The 18,980-nt window shown below is 46.4% G+C and overlaps 1 protein-coding gene across 1 annotated transcript in view; it reads left to right on the top strand.

Annotated features, from left to right (window-relative positions):
• Nucleotides 1-1,529: 1,529 nt before the first annotated feature.
• T265_05012 (hypothetical protein) overlaps nt 1,530-18,980 on the top strand; it is a gene marked incomplete at both ends in the record, with an annotated part of 28,969 nt that continues 11,518 nt past the window's right edge. The window contains 3 exons of the mRNA XM_009169902.1: nt 1,530-1,672; nt 16,508-16,745; nt 16,793-17,378. Coding sequence (XP_009168166.1) covers nt 1,530-1,672; nt 16,508-16,745; nt 16,793-17,378 — 967 coding nt within the window. The remainder of the gene's footprint in view (nt 1,673-16,507; nt 16,746-16,792; nt 17,379-18,980) is intronic.

Below are 18,980 nucleotides of genomic sequence, written 5' to 3' on the forward strand. Positions count from 1 at the left end.
TCCTCCCTCTCTTTCTGCGACCACAGCGTGGTCGGTACCGCCCCGGTCCGTTCTCGTGCAAGATGCACCAGCTCTTCCACGCTCAGCTAGCTAGGTGCTCCTGCAAGCAGCAACTGCTTGCAAGACACCACGTACGGTCTCTGCAAGAAACGATCTAACCACTACTGCAGATTGGTGGTCACCGTCTTGTCGCATCCCGGTCCCAGTGAACACGAATTCATCCAAGCAAGAACCTACGACAGTTTTGTCGCTGGAGTATTCACTCTAGAGAGTGAGAAATGTTTCCAGTGTGCAAGGCGCCTGCCCTATATTGGCGTATCGACAAACTAACTTAGGTCCCCCTGTCGCTTCGGGATGTCAATAGTTCGCCGAGCAATACGTACGGAGAAGACCGCCTACATCCTTCCAGGACATATGTGATAATCAGGTTTCACGAAAAATCCAACTTTCCACCTCACCCAAGTCAGACACTTGACTTTTTTCAATGGGGATGAATGAGCGCATGTTGTTAGTACGCGTCAGCTGTCCTCCATGATTGACGTCTACTATATCTGACTAGGTGTTTAGGTATACTGGACCCTAGCCTCATGTTAGGCACGTGCGTCAGCTAATCCCTCAATGCAGTATTGTCCAGCCAACAGCGGGCTCGTTCACCTGAGTTGAGACTCAGTGGTAAGCGTTGTGATGAATTACCCACCTTGTGCACCACTGGGCACAAACTATCTGGCGACTCTACGGAGCAGGATATGGCAAATCTGGCAGGTTCCGCCAGTGGCAGTGTAAAGCCCTTCTAAAGTTTGCCACAAAACTTTGCTTCTGGAGTAGGTCATTATCACCTGCAATCCTCATGTAATTCATATCCGTATGAGTTGTCCACAATGATAACTCAGAATAGCAATTTTTGAGGTCCCAGAACCTTGAAAAGTAAAATTTAATCACAGGAGTGACGTTTCATCATATTTGTATGTCATTGGGCACAATCCAGGCTCCAGCAAGCTCAGCGGATTATTTCAGTTAAGGAACCATCTACGAATTTTGTCCATTGTAAGCGGTATACGCTTTAGCGCAATTCGCGATATCTATAACTGTCAACCATTTTTCCAATTAGTGGTGATTATTGACCTTCTACTTAGAATTTTGTCCATTGTAAGCGGTGTACGCTTTAGCGCAATTCGTGATATCCATAACTGTTAACCATTTTTTCAATTAGTGGTGATTATTGACCTTCTACTTTCATTCATTTGAAAAGCGCACATACAGAGAACCTTCGGAAAATGCATAGATATTCCTAACTATGAAATTACAAACAATAAAACTTCGTAGTTTTCACAAATACAGAGCAGCCGATGAAGCAGAACTTGATGGAAAACTACAATTATAAGAGGCACCGTTAACCGCTCGTATTTATGTCTAAACTTTGAAAGTTAGTAGTGTGCATGCAACTGACCAAACTTTCTTATCTGTTATACGGCTCATTTTGAACTGAACGGCCAGCTGATAGTTTTTCCACATCGGTTAATCAAAGTCAAATGGTTAGCGCGCGTGCGTACCCTGACCCCGCGGAGTCGGCGTCGATGGCGTCGGACAGGAATTCAGAGCAGAGGGATCGGAGTGTGGTGTCGGAATTTTGCCACCTGCTAGAAAAATCAAAGCAATTGTTCAATGGCCTACGGTGAGTTTTAATACGCACTACTGCAAAATACCGAGGTGATCTATTTTGAAGATTAATCAGTAGTGCTTTTAGTAGAAGCCAGTAGTCCGCAGGTAGCTTCATCCTATTTGTTGGATCTTGGCACACCTTTTCTTATGAAGAATGAACACGGTTCTGATGGGCTTGAAACCGCATTCCAACCTCAGACACCAACAAGATCTGTGGACCAATCTGGGTAATTTTTGACACACTGGACAGATTTCTACATCTGGGTGGCGATTCGGAGCAGGGGTGACCCCTGGCGGCTGCTTTCCAGGTAGCTCAGATCCCTCCAAGTACTGCCTAGTGGTGCCTGAGATAATAGATCCTTAGAGAACCACCGTTGGCGCCACTAGAAGAAATAGTTTAGCTACCATCCCCGGTGCTTAGTTGACATGTCACCCAAAGGAAGCTCGAGGGCTGGGATACTTCCAGGTTGCTCAAGCCTAAACAGGGGGAGTCAAGAGGCCGAGGTCGGATTCGAACCACACCTTCTGGTCAGTAAATTGGCGCTCTAATCACTTGAGCCATCTCGCGGCGCCACTGGCCCGTGAAAATTAGATTGAAATTATCGCCCACATTTTCCAACAATTGGGAACCCACTGGATACAAGTCGCTTTTGGGGGTGGATCGCATGCTACAACACGCACGCCGAGGCATACGCCTTTAGGCAATAAGGCGTTCACACCACTCACCGGATGTTAAACTGTTCTGCCCGACCGGCCCCCGGGAGCTGCCCATAAACCAAAACATGAAGGACAAGGGTGGCGCGGCCATCCTCACTAGAGAGTGACTCTAGCACTATAACCATTTTCTGCTGCCACTCACTTAGATCTCGGAACTGTAGGCTGAGTATATTACCCCTACGTCCTTCGAGGTTTGTGAGCGCGTATGTTCTCCCAGGCGTTACCGAACTCCTAGTCCGAGTAACCTGCCTTCTACTAAGGCTGGGAGTGAAGTCCTCAGTTAGCGTCTGCCTGATTTGTTCGCTTGTATCATGAAAAAGGAGACAAAAACGCTCCATAACTCCGATTCTAAGTGGTGAGTTTAGTGACTGCATGTCCAAGAGCATAGTCTTAAGATTTGTTATTGCAAAGCAAACGCCAAAGTATGGAATGTCTTTGGTCAGTTATTCCAAGAACACCTGTACATTCTCTTCGAAGATGAGAACGATGTCGGCATACTCTGGATCGACAAGTTTTTCGTCAGCAGATTTATGACCACCAGTGCTTGAGGATCTAGAGTTTGCCTCATCTTATCGATTACGCAAGTGAATAGGAATGGAGAGAATGCACACTCATGATGGACACTACTTTATTTACGGGAACTTTTTGGAAGGTCTCCGTATACGCTCACACTCCCGGAAGTCTTAGAATACGGAGTTATTGTGCTCAAAAAATTCGGGGGCATCCCGTAATGGGCACGTATATAAGGAGCATAAACATTGAAATTCCGGGTCGTTTTTGCTTCCGTTGTTTTATGGCACCTGGTCGAATTTGAAGATATGGTCAATGCAACTTTTACCTGACGGGAGTCCCACTTTCTGCTCTCTAGTCAATGTTTCACGAGCCACCATAAATTGACGAGGGACGCCAACAGTCTGGTTATGACCGGGATCAAGCTGACCCCCCCCCCCCCGTAGTTGCCGCTTTCACTACGAGCCCCGTTTTTGAAATAGGAACTCACCTGCTTTCCACAGTTGTCTAGGACGGTCCCCTTTCCCCAAATACCAGAACAGAAAAGCGCTGGTTGAGTACTTCGTCTCCATCTTTTCACAATGCAGCTGGAAGGGCATCCGGACCAGGAACTCGGTGACGTTTGGGAGAACATATGCGGTCATGAAGCTCCACGGCCGTAAGGGTTCTACATTCACTGTCTAGGCTCCAGTTGGATGGCGGCTGGTGGCCACGAGGATTATTATTTGAAGTATTTGGCCCACCGGTCGAATCCTTTATTCAAAATGGTCATCCCACTGTTATCCTTGGTCTTCGGTGACCGGTCGCACTGATCAGCTGAAAGTCTCCGGGCCTTACCTGCTCTCTGTGCCTCTGATGATTCGTGGGGCCGAATTATGGTCGGGACTGACTGGGACATTTCTCCGGGATTTAAGCAGTGCCATTGATACCCAGTGACTGAGCGGGTATGGTAGCAATCTCGTCCCAGTATGAATTCACATCTGACGATGAAGCAGTTGGAAGACTCCAGAATACGATTCTGATAAATTCGCTCAGCATCCGGATCTACCAGTCTCTCAGTTGTTAATCGATTTGTCCGTACTTTACGCGGCCCTTGGAAACTAAGTGTGAATCGACCCGGGGTGACGGCGTGGTCAGGACCAACAATGTGTTCCAAAACGGGCAGCAGTCAATTATTGATACGCTGTATTGGTAACTGATGGCGATGTGATCAGTGTGAATTCTTTGCCTGTGGTCCTTTTGAAGACTCCGTGCGACCAGACGACTTGGGCTGTTTCGGAAATTAGTGTTGTATTTGGTGAGGAATGGAGTTTGGAGACAATCGGTGTAAGAACGGAAGATATCGATGGCCCAGAAGCTAGGCTCTATTCGTCCAAAACACTGACACTGCGAGCTAAAACGAAAAATGACGATTCAACAATTAACGATGGGGCGCTTTGAGAAACCAGCAAATATGCGACAAAAGTATTGGGTTTTTCTGTGCTGATGATGGTGGCGGATATTGTTTGAGTGTCGACGAAAGGAACCGTCAGCTCTAGCATCACTCATTCCGGCGAATTGTCAGAAAATTCATTCGTGCAGCGACCGTAAAGGCTAGTGGATACCAGAGGCAAATGAAACGGGAGAAGCTGCGAATATCTGGATTGCTTGAAGATTATTCCGTTTACTCCGTGCGATGACCGAAACTGTGACAGTTGGAACCAACGTACCTTTGCCACATGGTTTATGGCTGATAAACTGAACTGATGTAAACTGCATGCAGTTGGTCTCGGGTGATTGCCGGTGAGTGAAACCACCGTCTGCCTTGACTTCAAGAGTGCATTCTATTCTGTCAACCGGTTGTCAACTTACTTGCGCTGAAGGGTGTCCCAGAAGTCCGTGAATATCATGAGCTGTTTGTATTTACATGTTGGTGTGAGAGTGTATGGGGAGCTCTCCTATAATCCTTGGTACCTACAGCATGTCCACCTTTTTCTTGTTTCGCAATCGATGAGGTAATATGGCGAACACTGGAGGACTCCAAAACATTTGTGCGCTCACATCTTTCCGAGTGAAAACCTTGTTGACCTGGAATGAGCAGGAATTCCTTAGAAAGCTAATCTAGTCCTTCAGAATTTCCTTAGCGCCCACAAAACAGAGTAATACTGCAAGACGTACCTCTAAGAATTCAACGGGTAACACTGGAGGATCTGGAACGCTATACGTATCTTCGAAATTGCGTCAGCTCTGATAGTAGTGTGACAGGCAAGGTGATGGCATGAATCTCAGGAGTCATAATTGAGTTGGCCAATTTATGGCGCTTATGACATCTCAAGGGACGTGTGTTAAATGAGAGAGGAGAAGGAATGAAGGACGTTACGAAAATTTTGAGTGCTGTTCACTTGAGACCCACGAGACCCTACATGGGTTTGACTGGAGAATTGAACGATATGTCGGCTAACCTATATCAGTGGCGCTCGCGCTGCTGATTTCTATCCAGACTATCTTATTAAGTGTTGGGGGTGTAGGTACTTCGGATGCATGTGGTAACCCGAGGTCCTAATCTGCGCTCTGTTTCTTTCCTTTACTGAAACAAATTGACATGGTTGTACGACAGTGAAGCACTATTGGCCTCATCTTGTGCCACTATCGGTTGGTGTCGATGTTGATGAGTGAAACTAGCATGGCACGATCACCTCTAATTAAAAACGACCCCTCACTGTGCCGATCATTTTGAATGATATTAAACCTGGAACTCCCGGGCTCTTGGTTCGATAACCTACTACACACTGTCCACTGATGATGACCAAATTTTCAGTCAGATTTCGCCCGATTTATTCGCCTCTTTTTGGAGGATGCAGGCTGCTCCAGTAAGCATTTTCAGAAAATGCCCCGCACTGAATGTGGCAGTCAGGGGGGATCTGCTTGACTCCAGCCGTAACGAAACTCGTGACGTCACCTCATTACGTTTTATATTGATTCCTAAGAGCACTGGCCAGAGAACAGCGGTCGAGATTTCGGCCTGTTGTTGCGTTGACCACATCTTCATATCCCATCAGGTGTTAGAATATCGTCATATCGCGATTTTGATATTCCTGTATTTCCAACTTTGATCAGTTTGTTCACCTTAGCGTGTCTTCTAACCAAGGCATGTCCCGGAAGTTTGATTACAATGAGTCCCTTGTATCCTCAGATTTGCGGTTGTGTAGCTACATGGGAAGGTCACCAACAGCTTTTGTACAAAAGTAACTTCCGAGAAGGGTACCAGCCCTCCACTTCTCTTGGACTTCTTGTTCGACGCGATAATGAGACGAACGCTAGATCCTCAAATCCATAGTGTGCATATTGATGCTGATGTGACTTTCGACCTAGAATGTGCCGAGATGTACAAGTGTTTTTGGATGATTTTAACAAGTTCATTTTTCAAATGCAGACAATCAGTGTATTTCCCGGATTTCAGCACCTAGGGTAGGCTTTATTCTACTCGTCAATCCAGTAGTATTAGCTGAAAATGTATGCATAAAGAAACGGTGAAATATTGAATATCTGACTAAAGTATTCCTTGCAGTCTTTCGGCATACACTGCTCCCTGAAGATGTAGGGTCAGGTTTCGTAAAGTGTAGTCACTGAACATCAACATCATCATTGACAGCATGACATCATGTTCAGCACCGATGCTTCACTGCCGTATATTGTTAGTTGTAAGTGTCATGGTTGTATGTGTGCTGGGATTCTGCCAGGGCACCCACACCTAGACAGGAGGACGATTAGGGTCTTCAGCCAAAGCCCTTGACTCAAAAGCCTAACCGCCAGGCAGCGGTGTTCGGCGGGAAATGCAAATGTATTACCATTCCTACGGGACAAGTCACTACATGTTCCAACCCCCAACCCGGAGGGCCAGGAGACTGTGCTTATCAGACCTCTAACCATTGACCAACCTGGCATAAGAGACTTGAGTGTCGCGGGTACATCCCCCAATATAGCTCAGTGGATCGCTGAGGTACGCACACCGTCACACCACGGCGAGGTCGAGTCTCTTCGTGGCAGATTCACTGAATACACCACTTACAATCGAAGACAAGTCACTTGCTGTTGCGGTAGTTATATGAGCCGCGGCTGCAGTGTGACAGGTGAAGTCGTTGCGCGAATCCCAATTGCTCATATCATGTTTTGTATTTTGAGGCACCACTGGTGACTAATGGACATCCTTGAATCTCAAGGGACATGTATATCAGGCTACAATATGGGCCTGTTGTGTGCTTGTCAAACGGCCTCCGTGAGCAACGGTACTAAGATATCTTCGGGTCTTCGATAATAGTTGTGTGTGAACCATAGTTCATGTGTGCAGGAGTTGATCGGCCTTTGGCCTGACAATGGGGCATGGAAATGATTCGTCGTCCTCATTATTAATAGGCACCAAAAGGGTGTTACATCTGAACGATTATTGTTTACCATTACCACTCTCAGCTGTAAGAACCTGCTTGCTTGTCGTACAGTGGTTATAGCAGTTTCTTTAGCCGGTGATTTCGGGAGGTGGGATAGGTAGTTGCGCATTGGAGGCGATAGCTGATATGATCGATGGGCTGTCAGTGGACTTTTAAGTGGGGAGATCGGGAAGGGGACTGTACATTGAAGGCAATAGTTTGGATGCACAAGCTCCACTGAGGGCGCGACTGGGCCATGTCCGTCAGTCTCTCAACCATTGGTGTGGCCCATCTTGGGGTCCTCATTCAGAGAGGTGGCAGGGACCAACGCAGTTGAGTTTGCTGCTTTCATGCTTCACTGCCAAGTTTCCACCATTCGCGTATTTGGGCAAAAAAGACCTTCAAGGAAGTCGGTTGATTGACATGGAGCACGTGGCCAAGCCAACACAATCTATACAGTGGGTGAGTTGTTTCTTCCTAAAAGTCTGCGACCTAACATCCAGAACGCAATCCACATGACGCTGCAGTATATAGCTGCCGATCGAGGTCATTGTCTTTTTCTACCCATATTGTTTGGCTGAGTGTCTAGATTGTAACAGACCAACGCTAGGTCCCTTTCTTACCTCTATTTTTCCCACAACAAGTCTTTCAATTTTATGGTTGTATGACAGAGGAGCCAAGTTTGAACACCGGTTATGTAATTTCGATATAGTTGATGACTTTCGATTCAGCTGATTGAGGCATCTTACGAAACTCCAATCGAAAAGCGCCAGATAAGTGTCCGACAATGTCCCTCCACAATCCCTTTTGAACGTGAAATGTGTCAGTAATTTGGGAGCACCGTATGCTTATGCAGTTGGTTTACAGATGAAGGTCTCGACCACTTTTACACATCGAATTGAGTTCTGTGAGTGAGTATCTAGTGGAAGCGGCACTCTTCCCCTCTGAATCCATGAGATCAGAATAACCAGTATGCCAAACCACTATGTATGCGGACGGTTCTTCATCCTTCCAACAGAAGACAAACTTGGGCCCTTAGAAAAAATACCGTTATTTACACCCTCAAAGTGGAAAGTACTCTGATGTTCTGCGTGGCAAGCTGTCGCGATTCTCTCCTACGTTGTAAGTGTTAGGTGTGCTGCGAATGCAATAACATTCAGAGTAGAAGCACGCTCTGCATTCGCTGTACAATTTTGGTTGTGATATGGAAAGGATTTCGTGATGTCATCCAAGGTGAACTTCATGATTCTCAAATGCGATCCATGCTCTTCGGTTCAGGTGCTTCACCTCGGTTTTCGACCATGGTTGACCCGTAACTAGTTGTAGCAAGCCAATTGATCGGGTCGGGGACGAGATTGCACGTGGAGACATATGTAGCAGTGGATCGAATGCACACTTGCTAGCCGGTTTATTGAAGATGCACACTCTTCATTGGCTGAGTAACGTACTTTCAATGCTGAGGGAGCGACTCAAATAAACCGTTGTCTGCGATGCCCAACCAAACCGGCAGCCGACTGGAGTGCTGTCAGCCGGTGATACGGAATCGAGTCACGAAAAGCTCTACCGCAGCGCTAAGCGAAAACTAGATTTCCGCCGGTTTAGGAACCGGATGATAAATCTTGTCAACCTGATATGTTTCATCCAGTCTTGATATGAACCCCTCAAGAGCTCACCTTCCGACTGGTCGATCCAACCGCAGTCATTAGCTAGCTCCTGCTGCCTCAGTTTATTATTAATACTTCTTTTTTCTCCATAGTAATGGGACTCAGCGTTAGTATGAACCAGTTGTCCACAGGCGCGGCTTTGCGATATAATATGATATGATCATAAAAGCTTCCTTACGGGCCTGTGATGCCTGTGAAATCAAAGTATGTCCGGGTGATGACCATTATTCGGCACCAACCAAGTAGGGAAGTCATAGTTTTCCGGATGTAGAATCTCGGATTGAACACAACGGCTAGAAACTTCTATAGAAAAGCTCGGGCTCAAGATTATCCAGTGGTTAACATGTGCGCTTACTAACCCCGGCATCTTGCTTGCACCTGCCTAACCTTGGGCAACCTAGCAGTACTTCAGGCCTCACGCTTCCTTCTGGTAGAATGGTAGTTATGCACCAAAAGGGTGGTACAACTGGTGTGTTATTATTATGCTAACATGGTCAAGGCATGCATCCAGGCTATTGCCTACGCCTAGATTGTCTGGCACTCGGGTTGGTGGGAGCCGTATTCTCGCTACCGCATTCCCACGTCGTGGATAGAAGAACGACCGATCCCCTTGTAGGGTTAGCTGTGAGGAAACCATTCGTGGTGAATAAGCAGTCGTGATCAAGCAACAGGTTCTAGTCTGGTCAACCGGTTCCTTACGAAAACTGCATACGCCCATTGATGATGGTCTGAGGGGTTCAAATGAATTCACCCACTAGGCTTGGAAAAGGCGTAGGAACAGTTTCAGCGTATCGGAATTGTTGCGGGATATGTCATTCCACTAGGCTTCTCAGCAGACGACGTACAAAGCGTATAAGATGCCATATCTCTTGGTGAGTTCACGTAGCTTTGAACCGTACGATTTGATGTTTACCGCCACACTTGACCCTCTGGTGCACTGGGCATCCCAGACGTTTTTTACTGTCTAAAAGACATGAAAGTTGCTCTCGTAGTCACCAGCACCCAATGGACTGCTCACTGCATGCTTCATTCTACTGTCTTGTCAGTCAGATTCGTCAAATGAAGACCCCAGAACCCTAGAAATCTGCATCGGCTTGGGTAGCTGGGTACAATGCATCCCACACACAGAAAAATTAAAAGAATCGTTCAGGTGTAGCACAGTTGCGGTGCCTAGCTGCCATACCAACGGAAGGATGCATGAGGGCTGAAATACTGCCAAGTTGCCCAAGCCTAGGCAGAAGCAGTCTAGATGAGGTTGGGTTCGCACCACAGACCTTCCGGTCCGTAAGCCGGCACCTGAGCTATTCTGGGAATCCCACAAACTGATCACGAAACTCCAACCAATTACAGAAAATGTTTTCATCTATTATTCCAATAGTCGTTCATCTGTAGCACCCTTCCGATGCATAGCTGCCATACAGCCCGAAGGAAACACTTATTCTGTTCTTACTCTCTCAACTATGCAACTGACAATATAAATTTGTTTCCTCACCGCCGAGTAATTACCTTCCCCTGTTCTTGAGTGCTTTCAATAATGGCCATCTAAATCCTGTTTCAAAAAACGAACTCACCGCCACTACTGCAGCCATGGAGTCCTGAAAGCGAAAATCTTGTACTGTTTGTCCGGTTCCGCACCATGTGTTAGCGAACAACGCCAGTGTGCTTGCCCTTGTTAGTTTAGAACGCAAGCCAGTTTTCGCCCACACCTGATGCTTTTCCAGATGTCATTTCCTGCGTCCCGGAGACTGGTATCCAAGACTCAGTAATATTGCTGAATACCTTGCTTGTTGCCGGAAATCGGTGTCATTTACATACGTCAGGAGATGCTAAGATAACGGCATGAGAAGTTGCAAGTGCTGTGATGGAACCTAATGACCAGCGATCGTCTACTTTGTGCTACAGGCGTCACATAACGTGAGTCGAGTGTGCTGTGAAATCCTGTTCGCAGTCTGCGTTTATGCACTGACTGCCCTCAGTTCAGCTCTGACGGAAGATCAAGGACGTAATGCCCCAAAACCTCTACTGTACTCCGAATCAACTCGAGTTGATAGCTCATTTGTTAGAGCGCGAATTTGCCGACCGGAAGGACCGTAGTCCAAGCCCAACCTCTTCATCTCGACTTCTTTCTCTCAGATTATAGAGAGACTACTGGGCCTGTGCTCCAATCAGCATCCCTGTCTAGGCATTACAAGTTTTCGACGCAGTATGTCGCTGAGCCAGTTGGCGTCCACTGTCAACACAAGGATAAACTCAAGTGGATCACATCGCGATGGCTAGGCAGTGTGGGGTGGGGGCGTGATGGCTGAGTATTTAGAGTGCAGATTTGCTGACCGGAAGGTCCGTGGTTTGAAACCGACCTCACTCTCTTAACTTTCCCTGTCCAGGCTTGGGCAAGCTGGCAGTATCTCAACCCTCGTGCTTCCCGCTGGTGGAATGGCAGTTAGGCACCGCTCATAGTGATCTATCAGTTTTATATATGGCTATGCACGGATTTTAGCCAGGTTTTCAGAGATCGAGATAGCTCAGTGGTTAAGGTAAGGACTTACTGACCGGTTAAGGCGTCAGCTTACGGACCGGAAGGTCCGTGGTTCGAACCCAACCTCAGCATCTCGACTGCTCCTGTTTAGGCTTGGCAATATCTCAGCCCTCGTGCTCATTCCGGGTGACATCGCAGCCGCGCACCGAAAGGGTGTTAAAGCTGAACGATGTATGTATGTATGCTAGGTTTTCAGTGCTCTTCGATAGTCCAACCTGAAAGTCCCATGAGATTGGATATAGGCAAGTTATTGGAAAGAAGCAACCACAACTGTTATCAAAGTAAATTTTAATTTAATCTAACGGATGTTCCACCAATCGCTCTTGGTGATCATTGGGCTCATGTAGAGAATACCATAAGCTAGACTCAATAGATCTGAGGTAATTCGGTGGCCTGGGACCCGTATACTTTCAACTGGCTTTTACCAAATTTTTATGCTCGTCGATTGCTACCAGCACTGAGTGTATTTAGTGCGCCTTCCCTAGACATGCTAACTGTAAGGTCAGTTGAATCCCGGTGATCGTCATATGCTGCCTAAAAGACAGTGGCCTCTGTAATTTTGCTTAAGTTATTCCACTCTATACGAAGTTGATGGTGCCAGGTTCCATGTTGTACACTTACAACCAGAGTTTTCGTTTCACCACACACCGGATTTGTTTCGTTTTCTTTAGCAGTTCTGAAAGACCGCAGTCTGTTACAGCAGTGTATATGTCAGGTTAACTGGTAGATGATGTTCGTCTCGTCTCAGGGCTAAAGTTCGATCGGGAACGTGCTATCCCTAGTAGCTGTTCTTTTCGGTTTAATGTCTGTAAATATGTTTTATCCCCTAGTTCCAAGAAAACCACTCCTTTCGGCTAGGGTGACTCGGTCCATGTCCCCAGTAGCCATTCTGTGGTAGTGTTCATTACCGGAACTCTTGCATTTCACCAAGAGTATAAATATTTCTTGTTCTATAGGAGTCAGCCCCCTTTGTAAGTTATTGATACAAGAGTGGATGTGTTAGCCACTCCAGGTTGTTATCGGCATACAGTACATATTGATGTGTTATCCGGACGTCTTGCGTAAAATATTTAAGAGTGCTCATCTGTCGTTTGACTCTCAAGGGGAAGTGAATGTTACTAAGACCAAAAAAGAACAAACGAGATGTCATCAACATATTTTTGTGAATTTCGCAATGTAGTCACACTTGTTTCTCTACGACTGTATCAGCAAGTGTAGGGTCAACGCAATCGCTTCTTTAAATACTGTTACAAATTTCAGTTGTGGTAGTCGGACGTGATACACACCCGACTGTCAGTTAATCTTTAATAAGGATCGCCCACACCTTGCACAACGGCAGCAGTTTTTAATGGTACCTCACTCGTTAGATTAGCCACTCCTTCGGGCGACCAACAATCCGAAAAAAATCGCTCACACCCTTCCGGCTGCCATGCTACCCGAAAAAAGCACGAGGGCTGGGATACTGCCAGGTTGCCCAAGCCTAGACAGGGGAAGTCGAGAGGCAGAGATCGGGTTCGAACCACTGACCTTCCGGTCAGTTAGTTCGCGCTCTAACCACTTGACCCATCCCTCCCGAACAGTGACCAACAATGGCCGTATTTCTTGATTTTACATCTGCCCTTAACTCTGTTGATCGTCAGAAACGGTGGCAGTGTCTAACGGTGAAGGGTGTCCGCCTAAATTCGTCTATAAATGTTCTATACGTCTCCACCCGTGGCCTCGTTCATGTCCACGGTAAATTCTCTCCTGAATTCACCAACTTCAGTGCTGTCAGACTAGGATGTTCTCTGTAGCTCCTTTTGTTCAATTTCGTGATCGATATGCTGCTTGAATCTCGTTTACCCGCCTATAACATGTCATAGGTAGGAATACTCCCGGGATGTTCGCAAATCGGTAATATTACACCCTTAGGATCACGCCTTGTGGGAACACAAACTACTTTGAATGAATTAGACGACTGATGCAAAGTTCGGTTTATGCCTCGCATGTGTAAGATGAAAAGTGATCAAAAATAAGCCTCATACTTGCATGTGAACCGATCGATGTGGTAGATGAGTTCGCTATATGGGCAGCCACATACATCCCGGCGAACTGGTGATGCCACTTCCCGAATAGAGAAGGCCAAAGCAGCGTTTGCCAACCTCTGAAACAAGCGTCAATGTGTAGTCTGGTTAACTTTCAGGGGCGGAGTATACAATGCCGCGGTCCAATCTGTCCGGTGAGTGCGGAAGATCATCGGAGACTGCGTTTGACCATTGGAGCTTCTAAACCACTGCACAGGTCTAGTGGGAACATGGATCAGGAAAGTCCACTCCGATCGATCTGCTGGTCATACCCCACATGTTACGTTGGTTAGGCCATGCACTTATGCCAGAGAATCGTTTGCCCTGTATAGCTCTTTTTGCCCAGCCTTGTGCCAGATGGAGACGATCCAGTGTTGTTCAGTCCATGACTTGGCAACGAATCATGAAAGCTATTACCAGTCACCTCAATTCACGTTGTTAACTGTCTTCCCAGGTGGGGACTGCGGGATAAGACAAACTCCTTTTCAGTGCCTAGCTACCATGCCGTCCGAAGGAAGCACAAGGGCAGAGATACTACTAGGTTGCCCAAGCCTAGACAGGGGAAATCTAGATGCAGGTGTCAGTAAATTCGCGCTTTAACCACTGAGCCACCTCGTACCCACGAGACAAACTGATGGTTAGTTACCCTGACGAATGACTGTGTTACGCAGCCAATGGCCCTCTTACATCAAGGCTATCGCCTTTATTGCGTAGATCTCACTTCGTGCCATACTAGACGAACATTTGTTTACCGTCAATGCACAGATTTGGCTCCAATGCGTGACTATTATCCTCTTATTTTCCTCGTCCTCGGTGAACGAAGCCGTAACAGCCGGAATCACTGCACATCAGTGCACGGGTGTGAGCTAGGAAACCTAACTGACCTGAATTCATTACTTTGGTAACATTACTTTGATAACATTTCGTTCGGCGCTTCATATTCTTCGATCTTAGTTTTGACAGTTGGATCTGAAAGACTATTTCTATTGTGGTCCACACAAATTGATAGAGACTTTGTGCCTTAACTGCCGAGCTTTCTGTAGCTCAAATAAGACTGCTGAATGCCTGCACGGCAAAATAAAAACAGCTTCAGGATAGTTGACAAAACGCCCCTGAGAAGAAAGTAGGTCAAACGGAAATCATGAGCAATAATCAGAAAGACATTTTCGGACTGTCACATTACTACTGCAAAGAAACATTTTCAAGAAATATTGGGTGGGGTTTTACCCAATTTAATATAAGCACTTCTTGATTGATTCTCAAAAAGTGGTAGAAATAACCACTTTTGTGAGTGGACTGAAAATTCAAATGCAAGCTTTCAGCAAGGTGCATTCTAATGATTAACGTACTTTAATAAGGCATGTTTTTATTTGATTTCAATGGATACGGCGTAAAGGTGGAATACCAGTTTGAATATGAGTCATCCAACAGGGCCAAAGACACCTATCAGGGTAGGTGGTAACCAATATTACTTCCTGGGCTTGAGAAAAGGAGTGTTTTGTGGACTGCCGATGTGACGTTTTGCGGTCCTTCGTGAGCAAGTGGAGACGTATATGTCTTCTGATTTTGTTTGTCTTGGATCGGATGTCTCTGTTGTTAAGGTTATAAGCCAAGGTAGTAGCCATCCGCTTATCTAGAATCGGTCGACTTCGGTGACACGTCACATCCTTGAGTTGTTGCGGTTTGTTTTCTCGCATTCGGTTTATTTGAACCTGAAACAGTTGTGCGAAGCGTGTTACAGTTTTACTTTGTCCAACGGCAACTAATGTGGTTTGATTTACCCCAAATTTTCAGCCCTAGAGATTGGGTCAACACCTCGTTTTGAACGGTCAGTGGTTGGTAGCTATGTCTGGTGGATAAAAATGGAGCAGGAGCTTGAGGCAACAGTCTTTATACTACTAGTATCACCCCGTTACCATGGGTCACGATTACGTATTCTAGCTTATCCTTAACTCAATACAAAATTCACTTTACGTCCCGTGACATTGTCTGTTGCTTCAGAGGGTCTAGCAACTCGCTGTCACTGCCGCTGTGATCGGGTGGTGAGACTTTCTGTATGACAGCACAGAGACTTTTTAGTTACTGGCTAGAAGTGAATAATGCAATTATTACATATTGGTGCCTGTCACGCTGCGCATTACAAGGACTAGGGACAATCGATCTGGAAGTGCACCAGATATGAACTTAGTTGCCTGGGCGAAGTGGGACTACACACCCGTTTTATGCAGAAGCCAGTAAGGTTATTAAGTACGGCAAAAGCCATATATGCGTGTGGTGAATATAAAGTGAAATTTTTCCAAGCGTCGTTCATACCGGAAAGCTGGCCACTGTCCTTTCTAATGTTTTACTCCGTTTTTCAACCACCCATGCTGGTCCTGTTGTATAAAACACGCAAAAGCGTGGTCCAGCATCCAGAGCCAGCCGAAGCGTAGCGTGCACCATCCAATTTGGCTACCATTGGATTAGTCTGCGGTCGCTACATTACGCTGGCGCCCTATATGCCCGCGTAGTACCGATCAACATTTGAATGTTCTGTTTCTAGCTTTGGCTGTTCACATGTGAGGGATATCCGATTTTCCCCTAATCAGTCTAGTCTCAACTATGGCCTAGAAACCAGTGTTCGAAATATTGCTGTTGCGGATAGATTGTCTTCGTCCCTGTATCCTTCAGTGTAAAAATGTCTGTGCATTTTGTGTACGCCTTGAAAACCTTGTCTGATAAATTCACGACTAAGACACGTTTTTATCGTTTCTCATCTATTCGTGCAGTGATTTACCTCAGCATGGGCATAAACAATGGAAGGCCTATTTCGGTCGAACATTTGATGTATACACCAAGCTGTGGAAGTTTCAACAACAACACCGACAGCAACTGGACGAAGTATACGGCCTGAAGCGATGGCAGATAGGCGAGGTGGCATCGAAGATAGGCCAACTTTATCATCATTACTAGTAGGTTTCTGTTGGGAACTTCATCCATTCCGATTCCTTTGCCTAGTCTTCGAACAAGCGAGGTACATTATCTGAACGAATCGTTTGCCTTTTTCTCTGCGATTCGCACGCGAGGTTATTATTCTAAGGCGAGCAAAGAACAGCGCCCAGATTTGATGGTGAAAAAGTTACGTTACTATGCTCGTTTCATTTTGGTTTGCTTATTATTACGAAAAATGAAGTTGGTGCATGAACTGCTTCGCGTAAGTTCTTCCCATTTCACTCTGATCATTATTCACGTATATTGTAGGAGTTTACGAAGCAGGTAGAAGAGTACACTGCAGTCTATGACCCAGAAGATCAATTGGGTTGGGATATGGTTGTGCAAGAGATTCGTGATTTTGTCGAAGGTGAATCCCTGTGTACTGTGCTCAGTGCCGACTCTACCCCGACTGTGATCACACATCGTCTAAATCAGTACAACAGTCCCCAAGTGGAGAAATGCGGTTCCGGCTATATGCAGCTCTCAGAAGTGCTTATAGTGGGCAATTGCTATGAACAGACACGATTTAGCGAGTTATCGCTTGACATGTATCGCATGTTGCAGACTCTCGAACGTGACCCGCTTGACCCGCTGTTGCCCCACACTCGTCACCCTCGAACAACATCGGCAGATGGTGGCCCCTTGGAGAATGGTATAACTTCTAATGAGGACACAAATGGCCCGTTTTCCCGAACATCCAATCCGCATAAATATTTGCTGTACAAACCAACTTTCTCCCAGTTCAACACCGTTATGGCGGCCGCATTCAAAGATGTTTCAGCCACTGGAGCCGTTCTGCTGTACATATCTGCTGATGGAATCCGCGCCCCTTCCGCAAAATACGGGGATGAACGTAGGTTTCTATTCCTCCGTCTTTTTGGGTTATACATTGTTGTCCCCGTTAAAGGAAAAGAGCCGAAGTGGGTGCTGTTGAGGAACTCGATTATTTACTTTTCCTCATCTTTGCGGCACCAGAAACTCTTGTGAGAGGCTGTTATGAGAATTTTCGTCTCCATAGTGGTGGTTGAGTGGTTACTCTTCCTAGACTTGGTCTCAGATAATGCAAATAAATACTTAATCCGATGGCATAACAGAGTACCTGTCCTTATACGGGGGCGAGATGGCTCAGTGGTTAGAGAGCGAATTTGCTGACCCAAAGGCCCATGGTTCGAACCCAACCTCTTACTGCCGATTTCCATTGTCTAGGCTTGGGCAACCTGGCAATACCCTAGCCTTCGTGCTCCCTTCTGGTGGAATGGCAGATGGGTACCGAAAGGGTGCTACAGCTGAACGATTTTTATACGGAATTCACGTTACTGTTGATTATTAGGTTTCACCGTCTCAGGAATTGAGCTTTTCAAAAACACCGCAGGTCACGTTCAAGTTGATGATTGTGCATGTTCTCATCGCTTTATCATCATACTGTCGACCACACGTTTTCGTTTCACGGTTTGAAATTTTTTGCCGATATGGAGGTGTCGGCAATATTCGACTTTGATGCCTTATGACAACAGGCTCACTTTGGCTATCCCTATAAATTCACCAACATCCGGTACAATCCATTCTGGCCAATATGAAGTTTCGCCCTTTGTTCTTCATTCGATTGTCTGAAAGCGATGTATCCTTTAGTTTAAAAATCGCCTCGTGATCATGCATAACGCCCACTGTCTTTATGTCCTTGGTTGGTCTGGACACCTCTTTTGAATATGATTGGAATGGCTACCTGATCTTGAAATAATGTTCAAGGCAATTACCACGTTTTTTTCAATGAACAGGCCACCCGCTGCGACCGTTCAGAGAGTAAAAATCATATTTACGACGACTTATGGGACATGCGTCGATTTCGCCAGGTCTTTGCTGTGTCCTGCTAACCCGTCGGTTTGTGCTTTCCACGTCCAACTTGTACCTGGTCAGCCCGGCAACTATGGTCCGACATGGTGTCTATTTAGTGGTTGCCATGCTGACCCGAGTGCATCGTGTGCTTGTTACTAGGCTAGGCGACCGGCGTGTTTGGATCGGATTAGTTGCCATGGCGACACATGGGGCGGGCTGTGCCATTGTGTGACTCAGTCACCATTCAACGACCACCCTCACCACTGGCTGTGGTCGTTTGCGCGCGGCTAGTTTGGGATCGGAGCTTCATCTGAGCCCGGACTTCTTGTCTTAATCGATTGGCTGCCCGTAACCACCCGCAGATAGTTTGCTGCCGGACTTGGCTTGTTGTGTTGTTCAACCAGTCCAGGGTGCAGCGCGTGTGTGCGCATTGCATCGGTCACTACTGGTCTTGCGATATCTACAACGTTGTATCGGAATTCTCCGTATTCTTTTTGACATATTCAGAGGACAGGTTGTGCATGTGCGACACCTTAACATACTTCTGCGCATATTTGTCTTGAATGCACCCATACCACATCCAAGCAACGTTACTGTCTTAATTTAGCCGATTAAACATCGC

The sequence above is a fragment of the Opisthorchis viverrini genome (genome assembly GCF_000715545.1).
Source record: "Opisthorchis viverrini unplaced genomic scaffold opera_v5_88, whole genome shotgun sequence".
NCBI lineage: Eukaryota > Metazoa > Platyhelminthes > Trematoda > Opisthorchiida > Opisthorchiidae > Opisthorchis > Opisthorchis viverrini.